Genomic DNA, 21,249 nt, shown 5'->3' with positions numbered 1-21,249 from the left:
GTCTGTCGCTCCCTCCCTCTCTACCTATCTATCCACCTATTTCTCTCTCTTCTCTGTAAGAAAAAGAAAACAACCAACATACAGTTACTTGTTGAAAGTCCTTTTTTCTTGTACTAGTGTGTGATTTAGCTGTGTCCTCACTTTCAAAAATGTGCTTTAGTACAGTGTCTGCTAACAGTAACAGAGAGGAAGAATACATTCCTACTGTGATGCAAACATTTTCTCTCTCCCTCATTCATTCTTCTTTTCCTTGTCTCATTATCTTGCTCCACATGGCATGCGTTTTCTGTTTCCTCCTCTCCCTTTTACTTGCACTCTATCTCTTTTATCCTGACTCTCTTTCTCTACTTCTGCTGATCTTTTCATTTGGTCTTCCCCTCTCTTTCTCTCTGTCCACCGTCATCCATTCTTTGCGTTTCTCTCATCTCTGCAGCACCCTTCTCCCAACCTCTCTTTAACTTTTCCTCCCTTGCACTTTTATTTTTCTTCCTTTACCTTTGCAGTGTTCTTTTTTTAAATGTATTTAGACAGTACGCTATTATGACATTGAGGCACTCTCCAGTTTCCATAACCCAAATAAGTTAAAAAATATTGAAAGACATTTGACTTTAGCACATCAATATCAAACTATAGCAGCGTAAAATGGCACAGTCCTTGCTAAAAAGTCCGAAAATAGCCACGAGGGTGTTGCATCATATTACAGGTTGACATCTTCTGTAGGGCTGGAAGGGTTCGTGCATTTGTGCCAAACGTCCGTCACGGTATTGGGGGGGGGGGGTCACTGTCCGGTGCACGCAGTCGCACCCAGAATACACACTATGTAGATCGATGCATGTGACGTGGAATCAAAGTTCACACGCACAAATCCCGCACGGAAACTTTAAGCTGTACGCCGTTAGCAACATTTAGCACAACAAGCTGATTGGCGGGCGAGTCAGTCACACTATGGCGAGCACAACTAAAAAGCTGGAGTTGGAAGACCCCGGTCAGCTACAACAGCACTGGAGAGCGAGTTGTCTATAAGACAAGGATGGTTTTATCGGCGTATGTTAATGTAAGCACATCCAACATGCCAACGCACATTCAACGGCATCACCCAGATGTGCCGATCAAAATGCAATCCTAATGCAAACCTTTTCAATTTTAATTATTCTATTTATTCTGCACTATTCATAGCTTATGTGATGCTTACCATTGATAGCCTTTTGTGTCCTGTTGCCTTTTGGGAAAGCGTTGATTCATTGTTCGCACAGTGTCCCATGTCTTCTAGGACGCCACCGTCTCTAACACTCCGATGATTTCTACCTGCATGCAAAGCAAGACTGTGCAGGATATTAAAATATAAGCATCCAGTGTTATGTTCACAACAACACAGATGTGTGTGTAGGCATTTAACATCTCCCTGATGCTGGTGGAATTGATATGTCTAATCGGGCTTAGACAATGTGCATCACTCCAATTAGTAAATGCAGACTGAACGCATACCTCACATGGAGATGAGGCCTTCATACTGTATATGCCAGCTGTTGTGGATGACAGATGCTGGTAGAATTCAATATTAATCTTTATTCTGCACCACCTGGCATCCCTGCCATAATCAGAATAAAACAGTGCAATTAGACGTATTTACTGGTTGAAATATGTATGGTAAGGTTGAAACGGTCAAGCAAAACATGAATAAAACATTTTTCTGGGTTCTTTTTGGGTAGGTTTGTGTGTTTTTGCCTTCACCAATTAAAGGGACAGAAATAGCAGATAACTCATGTGTGCTGTTCTGAGTGCACTGTTGACCTGCTCTGAGATGGCAGCTGGCATAACATGTGGTTGATCTTTGTCTCAAAATTGCAGCGCACTGCTGGATTGCCAGTGACACCTCCCTTACTGTGCTTCTCCTCCACCCATGGTGCATGACAAGTCACAAAAATATCCAACATGTGAAGGCAAAGAGAGAGAACTCACTGCAGCTTTCTGTCTCAGACCCTCCCTCCCCTACTCGTTATTCTTTCCATCCGTCTGTCACTCTGCCGTTAGTGCCCAACGACACCAGAAAATGCCGCAATGAAAGTTATTTGTGCGTCCTCACAAATGAATTGGAGCTGCAAGCTTAGTGACATAACAGTAGTGACTACTTGCTGCGCTGTTTGGCAAGCTTTTTCAACTGGCGAGCTAACCACGAACATGCTAGCTAGTAGGGCTGCACGATATGAGGAAAATATGCGATATGCATGTTGTTGAATGTTATATTTTTTTATTGAGTTGAATATAAAATGCACTACTAAAAAGAATGACAGTAACATTTTAAAGTGCAGTTTCTACTGATATTTTCTTCCAGCTAACACAAAACATCGTGTTTATTGTGCCAGTTGATGACGATTTAAAAAATCTATAAATTGTGCAGCCCAACTAGCTAGCTGGGAACATGCCATATTTATTTATTTATTTATTTATTTATAGGACAGCTGATGACATGAATGGGGAGAGAGGGCGAATGACATACAGCAAAGGGCTCCAGGTCGGAGTCGAACCCGCGGCCGCTGCGTCAAGAAGTAAACCTCTCTATCTATCTCTCTCTCTCTCTCTATCTATCTATCTATGTATATATATATATATATATATATATATATCTATAGATCTATATCTAGATCTATAGATATAGATCTAGATATATAGATCTATCTATATCTATATATATATATATATATATATATATATATATATATATATATATATATATATATAGAGAGAGAGAGAGAGAGAGAGAGGTGAAGGGTATGGATCGACTTATCTAACTCTGGGGGATACGGTGAATAAGCTAAAGTCCCAATAAGTCGGCGTGTTCCTTTAACACAACAGTATAATCCACTACAACACAAATCAAGGCCTTAAAAAAAAGAAACATTTAAAGTTACAGGTACAAAGTATTTCTTACAGGGCTACTGTGATTGTACACCCCTCTCTCTCTCTGACTCTCTTGACAGATGTACTTTCTACTTTGTCTTGAAATGCTCTCTCCTTTCCCTGTCTCGCTGTTTCACAGTTCCTCTGTCCGTTCTTTTCATCTTAATCTCTTTTTTCCCTTTTTGCCTCCCTTTTATTGTCTCTCTCTTGTAACCCTAGTATGCATTTTAATACTTTGCATCTTGCCTATGGTGTCTCTTTCCCACCGTAGTCAGCGCAGACCCTACCTTCTCTCCTTTCTTGCTTTCTCACATTGGGCCATATGTAAGGTGACAGATCTGTTAAAAGAAGTGATGGAGAGCCAGGATGTGTGAAATCCTCAGTGATCCATACTACACAGGGACCTGTTAAAATCCTGTTCGCTCAGCATGGTGTCGCCCTGGAGAAATGCATTGCTCTACTGGGGGGAATGAACTGATCCTCTGATGTGTTTTTATGAAAGTGTACCTGTGCATCATCTGTAGCAACGTTAGTAATTGCAGCAGGGTATGAAGGAAACCCTCTGCTGTTTTTTGCTGCATTCAGCTTATAAACAGTTTTTTATTAAAGTGACTTTTCTAGCAAAGAAAAAGACCCCATGAAAACATATAAATACATTTTATTTCTATGTATGAAAACCTTTCATTTCACGTCCTGTTGATCATCTAGAGAGTAAGAGAGAGAGAGAGAGAGAGAGAGAGTTTCTTGACAGAAATATTATTTTTGAATCTTTAATTGTTAAATGCTTAAAGCACTACAAATATAAGTCCATTATCTTTTTATTGTTTCAGGGTGGAAGCAGAGATCTCTAAAGGAGAAAATATGTTTTCGGTGAACTGGCTCTTCAGTGAGTGACTATGATTTGATTTAAATTGATTATTTGACATGGTGCACATGCTGACAGCCATTACCCAATTAGCTACTTCTCACTTGTTATGACATCTTTAAACGTGGACATAGAGTCAACCATGCTTTATTCGCTCCCGTAGCTAAAAATAGCCCATTATTGGCAGTATTCTAAATTCAACCAGACTAATCAAGGCCATTTCATTCTGTGTGCAGGGAAAATGTCACGTTTGTGTGCCGGAGTAGGGCTGCAACATCAGCACTTATTGATCCCAGATTTGCAGAATTGACTGGGGTGTGGGCCCAGCTCTATTGATCTTTGCGTTTTTGACTCCTCCCACGGTGCGTGTCTTTTTCTTGTGCCACCCACTACCTCACAATGACAATGTTCCCACTCCCAACTAATGCCAGACCAGTGTCAGTGTTGATTTGCTCTGTATTGTTGATGTAGGAACAAATATGATCAGACTGTGGCCCTGGTGCTTGTCAGTTGTGTATTGATGAACCTGCTTGTTGTCTTGGCATAAAAAATGTGTGGCACTCTACTGCAACAGGGTCCGTTTTTAAAGTCAATAATAGCAAAATGCTGACCTCATGCTACTTTTGTTAGTGTGGTAGTGTTCTCAGAAATAGGCATTCATTAACTTGTTTTTTCTCCCCGTGTTACGCCACCAGCTGTACCTGAAATAATCAGTAGAAAAGGTTTTTGCATTAATTTGCACTTCTTAATTTGCACTCAGGTGCCCAAGTTGGTGATGGTAAATAATCTCTACAGTACTTCACACATACACACAGCGCATGCAGTCAAAGTTATTTCATGCTTCATTAAATGTGCATATGGCACAAGTATTGGTATTTTTATTGATGGATGTTTTGCTTTGCACACTATGAGCAAGGGAGAAGGTTCGATATGTCTTTACTTTGAAACACCGGGGATAACTTGGTTCTCTCGTCGTCTCACTCAGCTCTTAAAGAAGACTTTCAAAATTCACAGACTGAAATGGAAGACAAGTAGTCTGAAACCCAATTGGCGGTTTTGAATTATTTAGTTAGCTTAGATCCCGCTGCCCTGCGCAGTAGCTCAGCAGAATAATTATCAAAATGGCTCAGTGTTGTGACTCAGTAACCTCTAGATCAAAAGCATGAGCTTCAGCTTTTTGTCTACAGACATTCTGTAGCAGTCTCAGCAACAGTTCTTCAACAAAGGTGTTCAGCATCATTTCAGGTTCCTGCTGTGGAATTTTAACTTCCATCAAAAGGTTCAACTCCACATTGCCTGTGCCTATATCTCTGGCCCTTTTCCTTCAGTTTATCCTGGGTACTTGAGCAATGAGCCAACCCGTGTTTCTTAACTGTGTGGTCTGATTGATCACCTCAGCTAAACGGCCTGGCCTATAAATCAGTACCTCGCCCCACTCAGCACGTTAATCATGTCTGCCAACAAAGACAACGAGACAATTAAAGAAACATGGGTAGGCCTTAAAAAATATGCTCCTTTATTTGCCGCCACAGTTTATTAGGGACTTGGGCTCAAGCTCAACTTAAGCTTCCATTTACCCTGAGATTTAAGAGACAAGGAGCTATTGGGGGGGGGGCTTAGTGTGACCTGGAGGGAAGATGGAGTGATGGGCAGCATTTATCCAAAGGATATCATTATATTTACATCTGTTTCCTTTTGCAGTTAGAGTCCAATTCCACTTATTGTGGAAAATGGTTTTCTAAAAGTACCGTATTGCCTTGAATATGAGACGCAAGATATTTTTTCTGTAAATTATTTCTTTCTGGGGGTTGTATTATACTTAAAAGAATAGACAACTGTGTGGCATTCACAATAGGGCTGGGTATCTGAAAAAACCACACCAGGTAGTATTGAAACTTCTCCAGTCAAACGATACCTGCATTCATTTCTTTTTGTACCCAGATCTAGAAAAAAAAGACTATTTGTACGGTTTTGCACACAGCCAATCACTGCAAGCGTTGTTCGATTCAATGCGACATGTGATTGGCCCACTACCGCAGCAGCTACAACCCATGCAGTCTGTGGTGTAGTGAAGTCCAGCACATGTGAATGTATTTGTGTAAAAATCATGTGAATGGGGAGCAGTGTTTATTTACTGTATTTATTTTTGGAGTCTGGTGGGTTTGGTGATGATAATTTCGGGGCTGTTTGATATTAAACAAAAAGGATCTTACTCTTTAACAAAAAGGTCGAACTCTGTAGGGATCCTTTCCATAATGTTGTCAGACACTTAGAATAATAATCTGAGCCTGTCAGCGGCAAAAACAGCAGCACTTTGAGTGGACTCTAACTGATGCTGAACATTAGTCCTATAGGGTTACATTGCAGTCCGTTCGAGGCTGCTGGTTACAGCATTCTCATTTGCATAATTAAACATAAAAGTTCAGAGAACTTGCAATATAAAAAAAACATTGTCTTAATGTAAGTGATCAACTGGGGAAGTTTCATGGTGATATCTGTTAGTTGAAGTGTTTCCCCTATTCACCTGCAGTGTCGCCAGTTAACATGGGCTGCAATGGGAAACTGGCATCACAGATTTCAGTATTTTATACTATACTAATACTTTCCACCATTTGGATTTCTTAGGACTTTTGTATATGTTAGAGAGGAGACTTTTATGAGACTAGATCAGTTCAAAGAATTTCTGTTGCAATTTGTGTGGGGTCATGTTGCATAATGCCTGTACTAAGTGGCTACATTGGACAGTCTGTCCTGTGATTCTGTTTTGAGATATCCATTCCTTTCATCCATCATTATCTGTCTTGATCTAAATCACAAATTGGCCCTCTTATGATCTGCATGAGAAAGGCAGGCCCAGGATGATGTGGAGATGGCCTGCTTCATCCAGGCCTGTGGGCCTGATTAAAGGCCCGCCACCTTTTGATGTTGTGACAAGGACTGATGAGTACTTCACGCCGTGTCTTCTCTTGATCTCATGCATTTACTGCGTGCGTGCGTGGGTGTATGTGGCCTTGTATTTTTAGAAAGTAATCATAACCTCATGCATGAAGTATAAACTCACATACACATGAACAAGTCATTATGCATACAGAGGCACCTTACACCTTATTTGTGTATAATAGAGAAATAAATCTTTGTCTAAAACTGTGCACCGTAGGGGTGGGAATCACAGGGTGCCTCACGATACGATACACAATATCTGGTTCACTATACCGATAATATCACGATACAGCAATTCTGCGATAATAACACTATAATGATACATCACGATATTGGACTATGAATACAAAATGCATGTGAAACGGTTATATGCCGTTTTTCTCTCTTTATTTATTGCAAGTCCTAACTGTTAGAAAAAAGCACAATTCTGCAGCTCCATTTTATCAGTCTGTAAATCAAAGTTACAGAACTAGAGAGCAACTATGGGTCCAGACTTTGGATTTAAACGTGGCTGGGGCGTCTGTTATTTTCCTCAGTCTGCTGTCCACCATCTCATTGAAAACCTCTTCCTCTTTAGCTAGTTAACTTACAGTGGGGCAAAAAAGTATTTAGTCAGCCACCAATTGTGCAAGTTCTCCCACTTAAAAAGATGAGAGAGGCCTGTAATTTTCATCATAGGTACACTTCAACTATGAGAAAGAAAATCCAGAAAATCACATTGTAGGATATTTAATGAATTTATTTGCAAATTATGGTGGAAAATAAGTATTTGGTCAATAACAAAAGTTCATCTCAATACTTTAGTATATACCCTTTGTTGGCAATCAAACGTTTTCTGTAAGTCTTCACAAGGTTTTCACACACTGTTGCTGGTATTTTGGCCCATTCCTCCATGCAGATCTCCTCTAGAGCAGTGATGTTTTGGGGCTGTTGCTGGGCAACACAGACTTTCAACTCCCTCCAAAGACTTTCTATGGGGTTGAGATCTGGAGACTGGCTAGGCCACTCCAGGACCTTGAAATGCTTCTTATGAAGCCACTCCTTCGTTGCCCGGGCGGTGTGTTTGGGAGTAGAGTCGAGGCGAGTAGAGCAGGTACCATGTAATGGAAAAATGCCATATGTTGATTTTGTAGTGGCGGCCCACCATGGCAAAATGTATGCCGCCACGGTATCATAAATAGGGCTGTACAAAAAATGTAGTCGCAGTTGCCTTTTAATTATCCTGCCGACATAATGCACCCCCTGTTGGCTGTCGCTCACATTGCAATTTAACAACAAGTAGAACTATTCAGAGGTTCTTGGGCCTGTCCAGTTTAACTCCAGCTGCCAACTCCACTTCACTGGGAGGGTGGGGGGTTGTTGTTCGGACAGACCTGCCCCCACTGCTAAAAAGAATCCTAAAGGAAACACTGAAAACTGTCTAGAAGTGTTTCAGTCTTGGCTAAAGCAAAGCACATTTTATACTACAAATCACTCCACGTTTTGTATTGTTCAATGGTGTTACCTTATTTAAATTACTGTGTAGAGGTTTGGGGGAATCACATATCAAAATTCATTGAAATCGTTAATTATACTTCAAAAAAAGAGCAATAAGAATAATTCATTCATTCGGAACACACCAATTCATTATTTTCACAGTCTAAAGCATTAACATTACTTGACCTAGTCGATTTTCAAACAGCGGTAATTATGTTCAAGGCGAGAAACAATTTATTGCCTGGCAACATACAGAAAAGATTTTCTGAAAGAGAGGGGGGCTAAGACTTAAGGGGACTATTTTAAGACTCCTAGTTTTGGAACTACAAGGAAAAGTTTCTGTTTATCTGTCAGTGGCACTAAATTGTGGAATAAACTAAATAATGAATTAAAGCAGTGTCTAAACATATTCCAATTCAAAAAGATGTTCAAAGAAATTATATTCCAGAGGTACAGAGAAACACAGTGTCATTAATATCCTGGGTTTATATTGAACAATTTGTAGTATGTGTATTGTTGTGTATGGGTAAATGTGAATAGAACTTCTGAATATATATTTTCATCGATTACAGATTTATTATCCCTGTAGACTTATTATTTTGAAGCTAACTCATTTAATAGGGTAGAAAGGGGTAGGAGTACATAAGTTTTACTTCTTCCTACTCCTTTTTGCATGTGTAAATAGATGTCTTTAAGTACTGGAAATTATGGAGTTTTTATTTTGTTGTTTAACTGTCTTTTTTATTAGTATTTTTTATTTTTTTTTCTGATGTTTTATTTTATTTACATTTTCAAAATAAAAGAAATCAATCAATCAATCATTCATGTGTTGAGCGCCACCTCTAGGAGCTATGAAGCGTTAGTATGGGCCTGTGCAAACAGATACTCTTTTTTATATATATATATATATATATATATATATATATATATATATATATATATATATATATACTAGATTTTGGTCCTCCACTCAGCTCTTGTGTCTGTGTCCGTCCACAGCACTCGCCAGTGTCATCTACTGCTCGACATCTTCAACCCAACGGAGCACGAGCTCACTGTCAGCGCCAAGAACAACCAGGAACTGGTTCTCCATGCCAGCGAGTGCCAGAGGTGAGTGGAAGGGTTCTCTTTCTAAATACAGATGGGTGTAGTCTTATCATGTCCCATATATTGGTGATCAAAGCAAAATGTCAAGTTTGTTTAGTTCATTTTCTCCCAGCATTCGTAACTTTGTGTTCTTTTAAACCAAAATATAAGTCTTTCGTCAGACATTAAAAGAGACCTGTTGTGTTCTGAGAGCACATTTCCAACAGTTTTTTCTACTCTCCCCTCGAGGTGACCTCAATCTGTGCTGGATTTCTTTATATGATCATCTTCCCCAGGCACATTACTGCACTTACATTACATCCACTGCTACATGTAGCTACACGCTAATGCCAGAGAAACTTGCAATCTTACTTGCAGATGTTGTTGATTTCTCCCCAAACTTCAGATCACATTCCTGCTGGACCATGATCGATTGTGTAGTTCTTTGTCTAGCTTTCATTGGTGAATTATCACAGTAGACAGTGCTGTGGTACTCCGTTACAGTCAGTCCACTGCCACATGTAACCGTAGCGTTGGCTACACGAACCACCAGAGATAGCTGTTGTCTTGGCTGCAGATGTTGTTCATTTCGCCCCCAAATTTGGGATCACATTACTGCACGGACACGTTCGACTGTTCGATCTTCGTTTATGTTAAACCTAATGAATTTCAACATGGAAATTGCAGATTTATAAGCATTATATTCATTATAAATTGAAGGCAGACTTTGTTTACATGGACTGCGTACGTGCGACAGCATACATGCTCTAAAAGAGACTGATGATGTGGATACTGTTGCTTTTGCTATATCTGGCAAGTTTTAGATTGGATAGTTATGTTTTCTACTCCTTTTAGCTTCAGGGGTTCCTCACTATTCCTTTTAGAGCTGCCAAATTCACCTCAAAGAATTTTCTTAGTCTGGGTTTCAGTTTTAGTGTCTCTGACAGTCTAAATGCTTTTTCACCGAGTTCTCTTCTTTGCCAGGAATAGAAAAATCTGGGCGAAATCCTAAATGTATGTAGGACAATGCAAGATCTGTTTATTTTTTAGTCCCAAATTAGTCATTCCACAATGTGTCTCTCATGTTTTTCCACTTTCCCCTGACATGCAGATAAACTGTACCTGCACACGCATCTCGCCATTTCTTTAGATTGCCTCTCTCTCTCTCTCTCTCTCTCTCTCTCTCTCTCTCTCTCTCTCTTTCTCTCTCTCTCTCGTTCACCTCGTCGTTTCACTGGAAAGTGGCAAATTATGATTCCTGTCAGCGCTGTCTCTCCAGTGCATCCTTCGCCACGAGTGGAGGTACACTGTGGGTGACTCATCGGCCTTTTTTCCACAGGGGTGGACTGTTATTATTTGAGAGGAATTATGGGGTGGGAAAGTATCTTTTCAGACCGAGCCAAACACCTCATCACTCAGCTGCTCACTCCAAATAATCTTTCCTGTGCAGAAGTGAGCTGTTAAGATAAGCTTACTAGCATTTTGTAATCACAAAAAAAAGATCACTGCATTTCGAGATACTCTTTAGTAACCGCTATATGTTAATGGTCATGTCAAAGGATTAGCTGTTGAATTCATTAACGATACAACATACTGAAAAACGTCAAGGAGGAATTTAGTGGAAGCAACAAACATTTTCTCATTAACCTAATGTAAGTATATTTTGTTAATTTCAACGTAAAATGTCTAGTGTTTATTTTCAGAACGAGTTCTTCTGACTTTAAGTGTTTTGACTTAAAATTATGAGTTGAATAATTGTTTTACAGTTTCAAAATAGCTTGCCCAAAAACACTGCCTGTGTGAGAGAAAGAGATGGTATTGTTGTCCAGTGCTGGAATGTAACTAAGTACATTTACCCAAATACTTAAGGACAAATGTTGAGGTACTTATACTTTACTTGAGTCTTTTCTTTTCATGCCACTTTCTACTTCTACTCTGCTACATCTCAGAGAGAATATTGTACTTGACAGCTTTAGCTGCTAGTTATTTTACAAATTAAGATGTTTGCACACAAAACACATGTAAACAATATGATGTTTTATTATAAATTAAACGACCCAACAATATAACGGCCCACAAGTCCGGCTGAAATGATTTAGAGTTTAGATTCTCTGCCCGAGCCCGAACTTGGCCGGGCCCATCATCAAGCATTTGTGTTTTTTTAATCATTACTTTATTAGCCTAATTGGGTTGGGAGAAAGCTATGCCATAATCATGCGCAGCGTCTCCACCACTCGCACGCATCACACCGGGCCTGCTGGGCTGTATTGTGTAGCTGAAGTGCAACATGGAGCTTGAGGATGTAAAGAAAAAAATAAAAACAGGAGAATTAACTTTGAGCAAGTTTGGAGGAAAGTCGGAGGTATGGAACCATTTTTTCGTGGGCAGTGACAACATATGTGTTGGCCTTGTCGAGTGCATTAAGTGTGGCACGCTGCTCGCCTGTAACAGCGAAAAAACGGGGACTTCGATGATGAACAGACGCATGAGGCAGGCTTGCCATGGCAGAAAAGATGATAGTCAGCCTTCAATGTTCTCTTTTGTTACTTCTCCAAGCATACCCCTTCTAAACAGATTTCTGCAGTTCAAACAACTCTGAATTGTAGTTGAGAACGTCAGTTATAACGGCCCACGTATTAAAAATTTGTCGGGTTTAAATCGGGCTCGGGCTCATAATTCCAGTTAACGTGCACGGGCTCGGGTAGGGTCAGGCTTGATTTTTTGGGCCCGATCTAAGCTTTAAAATGATTAGACCATTAAACACACAACTGTTTGGAAGTTTCTAAAATGTGAGGATTTTTATGCATGGAGATCTTTTACTTTAAGTACATTTCCCTTTCCTTCCTTTCATTTTTGTAACTTTTTGATATTAATGAACGTCCGTTACATTCAAGCCATTGCTGAATGAGTTGCTACAAAGCTAATTAAGACTCTCAGCTCCACACAACTCTCTCTGTATTTCTCAGTATGGCCATGTTCAGAAGATTGTGGCGTCGGGCAACTTTTGCGCGCAGAAACTCGAGTGAAGATAATGACCTCTTCTGAAGAGTCCATCATGTTTTTTAATCCTCCGTGTCCTCCTTGGCTACTAGCAACTGCATGGTGGAGGGGTTGGGGTGAAGCATGTTCACGGAAGGCTTGTATCATGTGGACGCCCCGACAGTGTTGTTGTCATTACTTAGAATTCCTCATTGGGGAGACAGAAACTACGCACTATAGCTTTAAGTAACATTTTCAATGCAGGACTTCTACTTGTAACAGAGTACTTTTACAGTGTGGTATTAGTACTTTTACTTAAGTTAAGGATCTGAATACTTCATCCACCACTGGTGTCATACCCACAGTGGAATCACAGCTTAATGATGCTGGTTAGGTGCACCACACTGTCTTCATTTTTTTTTTCCGCTCTGTTCTTTTTTTAACTGTGCTGCTTCAATATATCAATGTGAAGGTTTTGCGATAAGATAAGATAGACTTTATTGGTCCCACACTGGGGAAATTCCCTTGTTACAGCAGCTCAAATGCAACACAACAAATAAGAAAATACACATTAAATAGAAATAGGATAGCAAAATATCTAAAAAAATACATAATAGGGGTAGAAAATAAGAACAAGATAAATAATAGTAATATGAACACTATTAACACGTCTTCTATATACAGATGAGTAAGAATATATACAGATGTACTGATGAATAAGATGCAGATGAATAAAAAATGGCATATTGTCCTTTTGCACAGGTCACAGTAGGAGGTAATACAGAGTCATATATATTTTTTCTATAATCATTTTTTGTTGTTTTTCTTTTCTGCAAGTGTAAAAATAAATAATAATCACACCAGAGAATAAATGAGTGTCTGCAAAGAAAAAGCACAATTGAGCTGCCATTTTACCATTGTCAGGAGTCTCTCATGCTGGTTATCCATTTACCACCCACTGCTCTGCCTGTGGAACACTTGCATTATGTAGAACGTTGCCAGGCTATAAGTACTACTATCAAAAGTTGCATGAATATGAGCATGTACTGTAATATATGCAGGGCTCGACACTAGCACATGCCCACACGCCAAATGTGGGTAGAATTCGGCAGTGGCGTGTAACACAGTCCCTTTTACTAACCACTTTGACGGGTGGCATATACACTCAGCAATAACAAAATAAAATAAAGTCCTCTCACCTTCAACTGCTTTAATATTTTAAGCAAATGTAACATTTGTATGAACATTAAAAGATTTAACAACTAAGACATAAACTGAACAAGTTTCACAGACATGTGACTAAGAAATGGAATAATGTGTCCCTGAACGGGGGGGATATCTGGTGTGGCCACCAGCTGCATTAAGCACTGCAGTGCACCCGATTGGCCAGTTCTTGCAGTTGCTGTTGTCATCCTGTACCCGTCCAGCAGGTGTGATATTCGGATGTACCGAACCTGTGCAGGTGTTGTTACACATGGTCTGCCGCTGCGAGGGCGATCAGCTGCGCTTCCTGTCTCCTTGTAGCGCTGTATTTTCACACCTATAGTTTGTTTGCTTTGGTCCGAATCAGTTGATCAGTTTGTAAACTTGGAGCGATTTCCCCTTGGTTTGGTTTGGTTTCACACCTGGAAAGATCCAAGCCTACCAAAATGCGTCATTACAACTCATGCAAGAACATTCACTCTTTTTATTGGTCAGATGTGTCTGGGGGCGGGAGCAAGAAAGTAAATACAGGAAGAAGGTCCTGTGCGTACTAGTGCGTATCTCTTGCATCTCCATGGTCAAACCAGCTCATTTAAAAAAAATAATCGGACATTGTTTCAGTGAGCAATGTTACTACGTCTGCTCTGGTCACGAATATATATATATATATATATATATATATATATATATATATATATATATATATATATATATATATATATATATATATATATATATATATATATATATATATATATATATATATATATATATATACACAGTGGGGAGAACAAGTATTTGATACACTGCCGATTTTGCAGGTTTTCCCACTTACAAAGCATGTAGAAGTCTGTAATTTTTTATCATAGGTATACTTCAACTGTGAGAGACGGAATCTAAAACAAAAATGCAGAAAATCACATTGTATGATTTTTAAATAATTAATTTGCATTTTATTGCATGACATAAGTATTTGATCACCTACAAACCAGTAAGAATTCCAGCTCTCACATACCTGTTTTCTTTAAGAAGCTCTCCTGTTCTCCACTCATTACCTGTATTAACTGCACCTGTTTGAACTCGTTACCTGTATAAAAGACACCTGTCCACAAACTCAATCAAACAGACTACAACCTCTCCACAATGGCCAAGACCAGAGAGCTGTGTAAGGACACCAGGGATAAAATTGTAGACCTGCACAAGGCTGGGATGGGCTGCAGGACAATAGGCAAGCAGCTTGGTGAGAAGGCAACAACTGTTGGTTCAATTGTTAGAAAATGGAAGAAGTTCAAGATGACGGTCAATCTCCCTCGGTCTGGTGCTCCATGCAAGATCTCACCTCGTGGGGCATCAATGATCATGAGGAAGGTGAGGAATCAGCCCAGAACTACACGGCAGGACCTGGTCAATGACCTGAAGAGAGCTGGGACCACAGTCTCAAAGAAAACCATTAGTAACACACTACGCCGTCATGGATTAAAATCCTGCAGCGCACTCAAGGTCCCCCCTGCTCAAGCCAGCGCATGTCCAGGCCCATCTGAAGTTTGCCAATGACCATCTAGATGATCCAGAGGAGGAATGGGAGAAGGTCATGTGGTCTGATGAGACAAAAATAGAGCTTTTTGGTCTAAACTCCACACGCCGTGTTTGGAGGAAGAAGAAGGATGAGTACAACCCCAAGAACACCATCCCAACCGTGAAGCATGGAGGTGGAAACACCATTCTTTGGAGATGCTTTTCTGCAAAGGGGACAGGACAACTGTACCATATTGAGGGGAGGATGGATGGGGCCATGTATCGCGAGATCTTGGCCAACAACCTCCTTCCCTCAGTAAGAGCATTGAAGATGGGTCGTGGCTGGGTCTTCCAGCATGACAACGACCCGAAACACACAGCCAGGGCAACTAAGGAGTGGCTCCGTAAGCATCTCAAGGTCCTGGAGTGGCCTAGCCAGTCTCCAGACCTGAACCCAATAGAAAATCTTTGGAGGGAGCTGAAAGTCCGTATTGCCCAGCGACAGCCCCGAAACCTGAAGGATCTGGAGAAGGTCTGTATGGAGGAGTGGGCCAAAATCCCTGCTGCAGTGTGTGCAAACCTGGTCAAGAACTACAGGAAACGTATGATCTCTGTAATTGTAAACAAATGTTTCTGTACCAAATACTAAGTTCTGCTTTTCTGATGTATCAAATACTTACGTCATGCAATAAAATGCAAATGAATTACTTAAAAATCATACAATGTGATTTTCTGGATTTTTGTTTTAGATTCGTCACTCACAGTTGAAGAGTACCTATGATAAAAATTACAGACTTCTACATGCTTTGTAAGTGGGAAAACCTGCAAAATCGGCAGTGTATCAAATACTTGTTCTCCCCACTGTATATATATTAGGGGTGCATGATTCAGAAAATGTCACGATTCAGTATCAATTTTCAGGTTCAAGATTCGATTCAAAAATCATTCTCTATTAAAAAAAACCGATTCACACTATGTAAATGTAGTTACTTTTTCTATGTGATTGCAGTAGACATACAAATAAAAAAAATAAATTAATTAAATAAAAATAAAAATATATATATATATATGAATCAATTTTTGGAGTTCTATGAATCGATTTTGAATCGGTAGAGCTTGAATCGCGATTCAAATGTGAATCGATTTTTTTGCTGATCCTCATCCCAGCCGCTTCACATTCGGCTGCGAACCGATCCAGTGAGTGCTGAAGGTCACAGGCCGATGATGCCATCAGGACCACATCATCTGCAAAAAGCAGAGATGAGATCCCCAGCCCACCGAACTGCAACCCCTCTCCACCCCGACTACACCTCGATATCCTGTCCATAAATACTACATAAACAGGATTGGTGACAAAGCGCAGCCCTGGCGGAGGCCAACTCTCACCTGAAACAAGTCAGACTTACTGCAGAGAACCCGGACACAGCTCTCGCTTTGGTCGTACAGAGATTGGATGGCCCTGAGAAGGGACCACCTCACCCCGTACTCCCGCAGCACCTCCCACAGTATCTCCCGGGGCACCCGGTCATACGCTGGCCGTTGTTCCACGACCAGGACGGAATCCGCATTGTTCCTCTTCAACCTGAGGTTTGACTATCGACCGAACCCTCCTTTCCAGCACCTTGGAGTAGACTTTACCGGGGAGGCTGAGAAGTGTGATACCCCTGTAATTGGCACACACCCTCTGGTCCCCCTTTTTAAAAAGGGGAACCACCACCCCGGTCTGCCACTCCTTAGGCACCGTCCCAGACTTCCACGCAATGTTGAAGAGGCGTGTCAACCAAGACAACCCCTCCACACCCAGAGCCTTAAGCATTTCTGGACGGATCTCATCAATTCCTGGGGCTTTGCCACTGTGGAGTTGTTTAACTACCTCAGCAACCTCCACCAGGGAAATTGACGACAATCCCCCATCATCCTCCAGCTCTGCCTCTACCATAGAGGGCGTATTAGTCGGATTTAGGAGTTCCTCAAAGTGCTCCTTCCACCGCCCTATTACCTCCTCAGTTGAGGTCAACAGCGTCCCATCCTTACTGTACACAGTTTGGATGGTTCCCCGCTTCCCCCTCCTGAGGTGGCGAACGGTTTTCCAGAAGTACCTTGGTGCCGACCGAAAGTCCTTCTCCATGTCTTCTCCGAACTTCTCCCACACATGCTGCTTTGCCTCTTTCACGGCAGAGGCTGCAGCCCTTCGGTACCTTGCAACTGCCTCGGAGTCGTCTGGGATAACATATCCCGGAAAGACTCCTTCTTCAGTCGGACGGCTTCCCTGACCACCGGTGTCCACCACGGTGTTCGTGGGTTACCGCCCCTTGAGGCACCTAAGACCCTAAGACCACAGCTCCTCACCGCAGCTTCAGCAATGGAAACTTTGAACATTGTCCACTCGGGTTCAATGCCCGCAGCCTCCACAGGGATGCACAAAAAGCTCCGCCGGAGGTGTGAGTTGAAAGTCTGTCGGACAGGGGCCTCCTCCAGACGTTCCTAATTTACCCGCACTACCCGTTTGGGCTTACTAGGTCTGTCCAGAGTCTTCCCCCACCCCCTGACCCAACTCACCACCAGATGGTGATCGGTTGACAGCTCCGCCCCTCTCTTCACCCGAATGTCCAGAACATACGGCCTCAGATCAGATGAAACGATTATAAAATCGATCATTGACCTTTGGCCTAGGGTGCTCTGGTACCAAGTACACTTATGAGCATCCCTATGTTCGAACATGGTGTTCGTTATATACAATCCATGACTAGCACAGAAGTCCAACAACAAACCCAAAGCCTTTCCCAAAGGCTAGATCAGGGAGGCCGTTCTTCCCAATCACGCCTCTCCATGTGTCTCCATCATTACCCACGTGCGCGTTGAAGTCCCCCAGCAGAACTATGGGGTCCCCGACTGGAGCCCCATGCAGGACTCCACTCAAGGTCTCCAAGAAGGCCGAATACGCCGAAGTCTTGTTTGGTGCATATGCACAAACAACAGTCAGAGTCCCCCACAACCCACAGGTGTAGGGAGGCGACCCTCTTGTCCACCTGGGTAAACTCCAACATAGAGGCACTCAGCCGGGGGCTTGTGAGTATCCCCACACCCGCCCGTGCCTCACACCCTGGGCAACTCCGGAGAAGAAAAGAGTCCAACCCCTATCCAGGAGTATGGTTCCAGAACCGAGACTGTGCGTAGAGGTAAGCCCCACCAGATCTAACCGGTAGCGCTCCACCTCCCGCACAAGTTCCGGCTCCTTCCCCCACAGAGAGGTGACATTCCACGTCCCCAGAGCCAGCGTCTGCTGCCCAGGTCTGGTCTGTCGAGGCCCCTGACCTTCACTGCCACCCATATAGCAGCGCACCAGACCCCAGCGGTTCCTCCCACAGGTGGTGGGCCCATGGGATGCACCAGACGCTCGCTAACGAGCCCTCCATCTGGGCCTGGCTCCAGACGGGGGCCCCGGGCTTCCTCCGGGCAGGGTCACTCCATCTTTACCTCGGTCACTCATAGGGTTTTTGAACCATTCTTTGTCTGGCCCCTCACCTGAGACCACTTTGCCTTTGGAGACCCTACCAGGAGCACAAAGCTCCAGACAACACAGCCCTCAGGTTCATAGGGACACACAAACCTCTCCACCACGATAAGGTGATGGTCCCCGGAGAGGAGCAATCTAACCCGCCGATTATTTATTTTTTTTTGGTATTTTTTCCTGGATATTTGTGCTTCTACCAAAAACATAAGCAATCTACGTAGTTAAATAGTTTCTTCCATTTAGTCCAGAATATCCACGACGAGGTTCAAAGATTTGTGGCTGTGTTTTAGCTGTTAAAACAGTGTAGTCATGTGATATATGATCAGGAGTCTGTACAGGGTGTTTATTTAGAAAAAATGGCAGCCGTTCCACGTTTTAGCCGTTCCACTTCCTGCCCGGCATGTGCAACGCCCCGCGGCTCCGACAAAAATTGAGGGGGCGCATATTTTTAGCAGCGCTTCTGGGACGCGCTGCGTTGAGGTTGGTGGAATCCCATGCGTTGTCTTGAGTGGCCGCAATTGCTTCCGGTAGCAGCAGCGGCGCCGCCGGAACGCAGCGCAGACGCCTGTTGGAATGTAAGGCTTACTCTCTAAATACATTTTACCGATAGTACTTTAACTAAAGTAGGATTTTGATAGCAGAACTTTTATTCGTAATAGTGTTTTCACCGTGTTGTGCTGGTACTTTTCCTTAAGTAAATTATCTGAGTACCTCTTCCACCACTGTCCAGGGACAATGCACAGCAGAGTGAGTGACTGTTACTGTAATATAATTCCCATAATTACAGGAATTCACTTTACCCATCTATTATTGATGTCCGCATAAAGTCAATGTTATACATAACGACTTAAGTAGAGGTCAGAATGCATAATGGACCATGGTTGTATAATTGATTTAAAAAAAAAAAAAAAAAAAGACAAAAACGGCATGTCTAGAAACTGATAGAATATGACACAATGTGCCTCTGAGGCAAAAAATGTCAAGTCCGGTAACAACTGCAGATGTATATATATAGACGTACATGTATATTTCCCCTTGTGACTGACATTCCCTGTAGACACAGCCGTTGGCTTTGACTCCACCAATCAGCACTTCCATCCCGTAGAGATTTTTCTTGAGGCCTGGCAGACATATACTACATACATTAATTATGAGAACATTAGCTCAGATCCAGCATATTGTGTCATTTCACAGCAAACAGTATTTCTGAAAACACCACTACGAGGCAGAAACTAGTAGATGCAGCCACCCTCTTCTCCAGCTCAGTTCTGGCAACATGCTGATCATTTCCTTTGACACACACCCAGCGCACGCACAGATTATTCAGAGCGGGGTAGGACTTTGCATACAGAGAGAATCGGGGCCACACACTCGCAGATCTCCTTCTGCTGAACCATATTGCGCTTGTCTCTTCAACTCCTCCTCTGTCGACATCAGATGGCCCTGTCATTTCATTTCATATTTCTTTCCGGTTTTTATGATGAATGAGGTGTCAGGCGCAAGATGTTTTCTGCTTTCTACATCCTGGACTGGTGACGCTAAGGGTTTGATTCGACATTCACAAAAATGACCCTGTCAATCATTCCCTACTTTCCTCTTACAACAAATGTTTTTTAATTGTTTCCGTCGAGCTTGTTTCATGGTTACATAAATTAAAATAGAAATAGAAAGGCCTCTTCATGCACGGAGAGACATATATAGCAGTTGGAACAGTAGATGTAATAGTTTCTAGACTTGTGTCCATAGGATGGAAACATGAGGACAGCAACAGGAAGCTGTTTCCATCGTCCAATCTCATTGGTTGTGTTTGAGCAGTAGCTTTAGTTTGTGGAGTGTGTATTCTCTCCCTGTGAAGGCTACACGTGGACAGGTGAACAGGGTGAGTGACAAAGTGCTGCTTTCATCTTCTCATATCATTCACAGACATGTCTTTTGCGAGGTCTTTATCCCCTTGATGGTGTTCTTTAATGGCGAGTGAAAAGAAAAGTGAAGCACCTCCAGACTGTGAATGGTCACTTTGATGTTTGGAAGCCCAATAAGCTTCCCAAAGACTGGCGTGACACCACAACAGTGATGCCCAAACTTATTTTCTCCATTTTTGCTTTGAACAGAGCAGAACAGAGAGAAGAGGACACGTAGAGGGTGTGTACCTGTCGTTTCCCTTGTGGTTAGGTCTTCCGGATCTTACTGGAATAGCATTATCACAGTGTGGGTTTTTACGGGCTCACATTAACAGAGGTCTGTTTTTGTGAAATATACGGATGACAATTTTAAATAGTTTCCTTAATCAATTATTGGATGTTTGCAATCAATGTTTGGCTAACCATTAAAAAAAAAAGACAATGCAAATAGCACATTTACATGATAACAGTGTTTTTTAACTACTGCCATGGCCCGTACTATCCAAAACAACCAATTAAGTCGGGTATTTGGGCAAGAAATTAAACATATTTAGATTATAATATAACAATAACACTTGTCCTGTGTTCTTCAAGAGAAAATCAAGCTATATGACATTTTTATATATATGGATATATACATTATGAACATTTTCCAATTCGTTGAAATACTATTACATAGACTTCATCCACATAGAGGGAGCCAATCAAATCTTTGCATATGCAGGGAAGTCACAGGTGGTCACAATGACTAACGGCTAGACAGCAGCCTTCTGAGCCACACACTCTGAACTACAGCTCGCATTACCTTTCTTAAGTCTCCTTCTTATCTAAATTACAAACATGAACACATATTCTTGTCCTGCACCTCCGCT

The 21,249-nt window shown here is 41.9% G+C and overlaps 1 protein-coding gene across 2 annotated transcripts in view; it reads left to right on the top strand.

The window, feature by feature from the left end:
* trappc9 (trafficking protein particle complex subunit 9) overlaps positions 1–21,249 on the top strand; it is a 283,244-nt gene that overhangs the window by 136,965 nt on the left and 125,030 nt on the right. For both annotated transcript variants that reach the window (XM_078267366.1, XM_078267365.1), the window contains one exon: positions 9,179–9,289. In XM_078267366.1, coding sequence (XP_078123492.1) covers positions 9,179–9,289 — 111 coding nt within the window. The remainder of the gene's footprint in view (positions 1–9,178; positions 9,290–21,249) is intronic.

The sequence above is a fragment of the Sander vitreus genome, chromosome 14 (genome assembly GCF_031162955.1).
Source record: "Sander vitreus isolate 19-12246 chromosome 14, sanVit1, whole genome shotgun sequence".
Lineage (NCBI taxonomy): Eukaryota > Metazoa > Chordata > Actinopteri > Perciformes > Percidae > Sander > Sander vitreus.
This window is presented reverse-complemented; position numbering and strand designations above follow the sequence as displayed.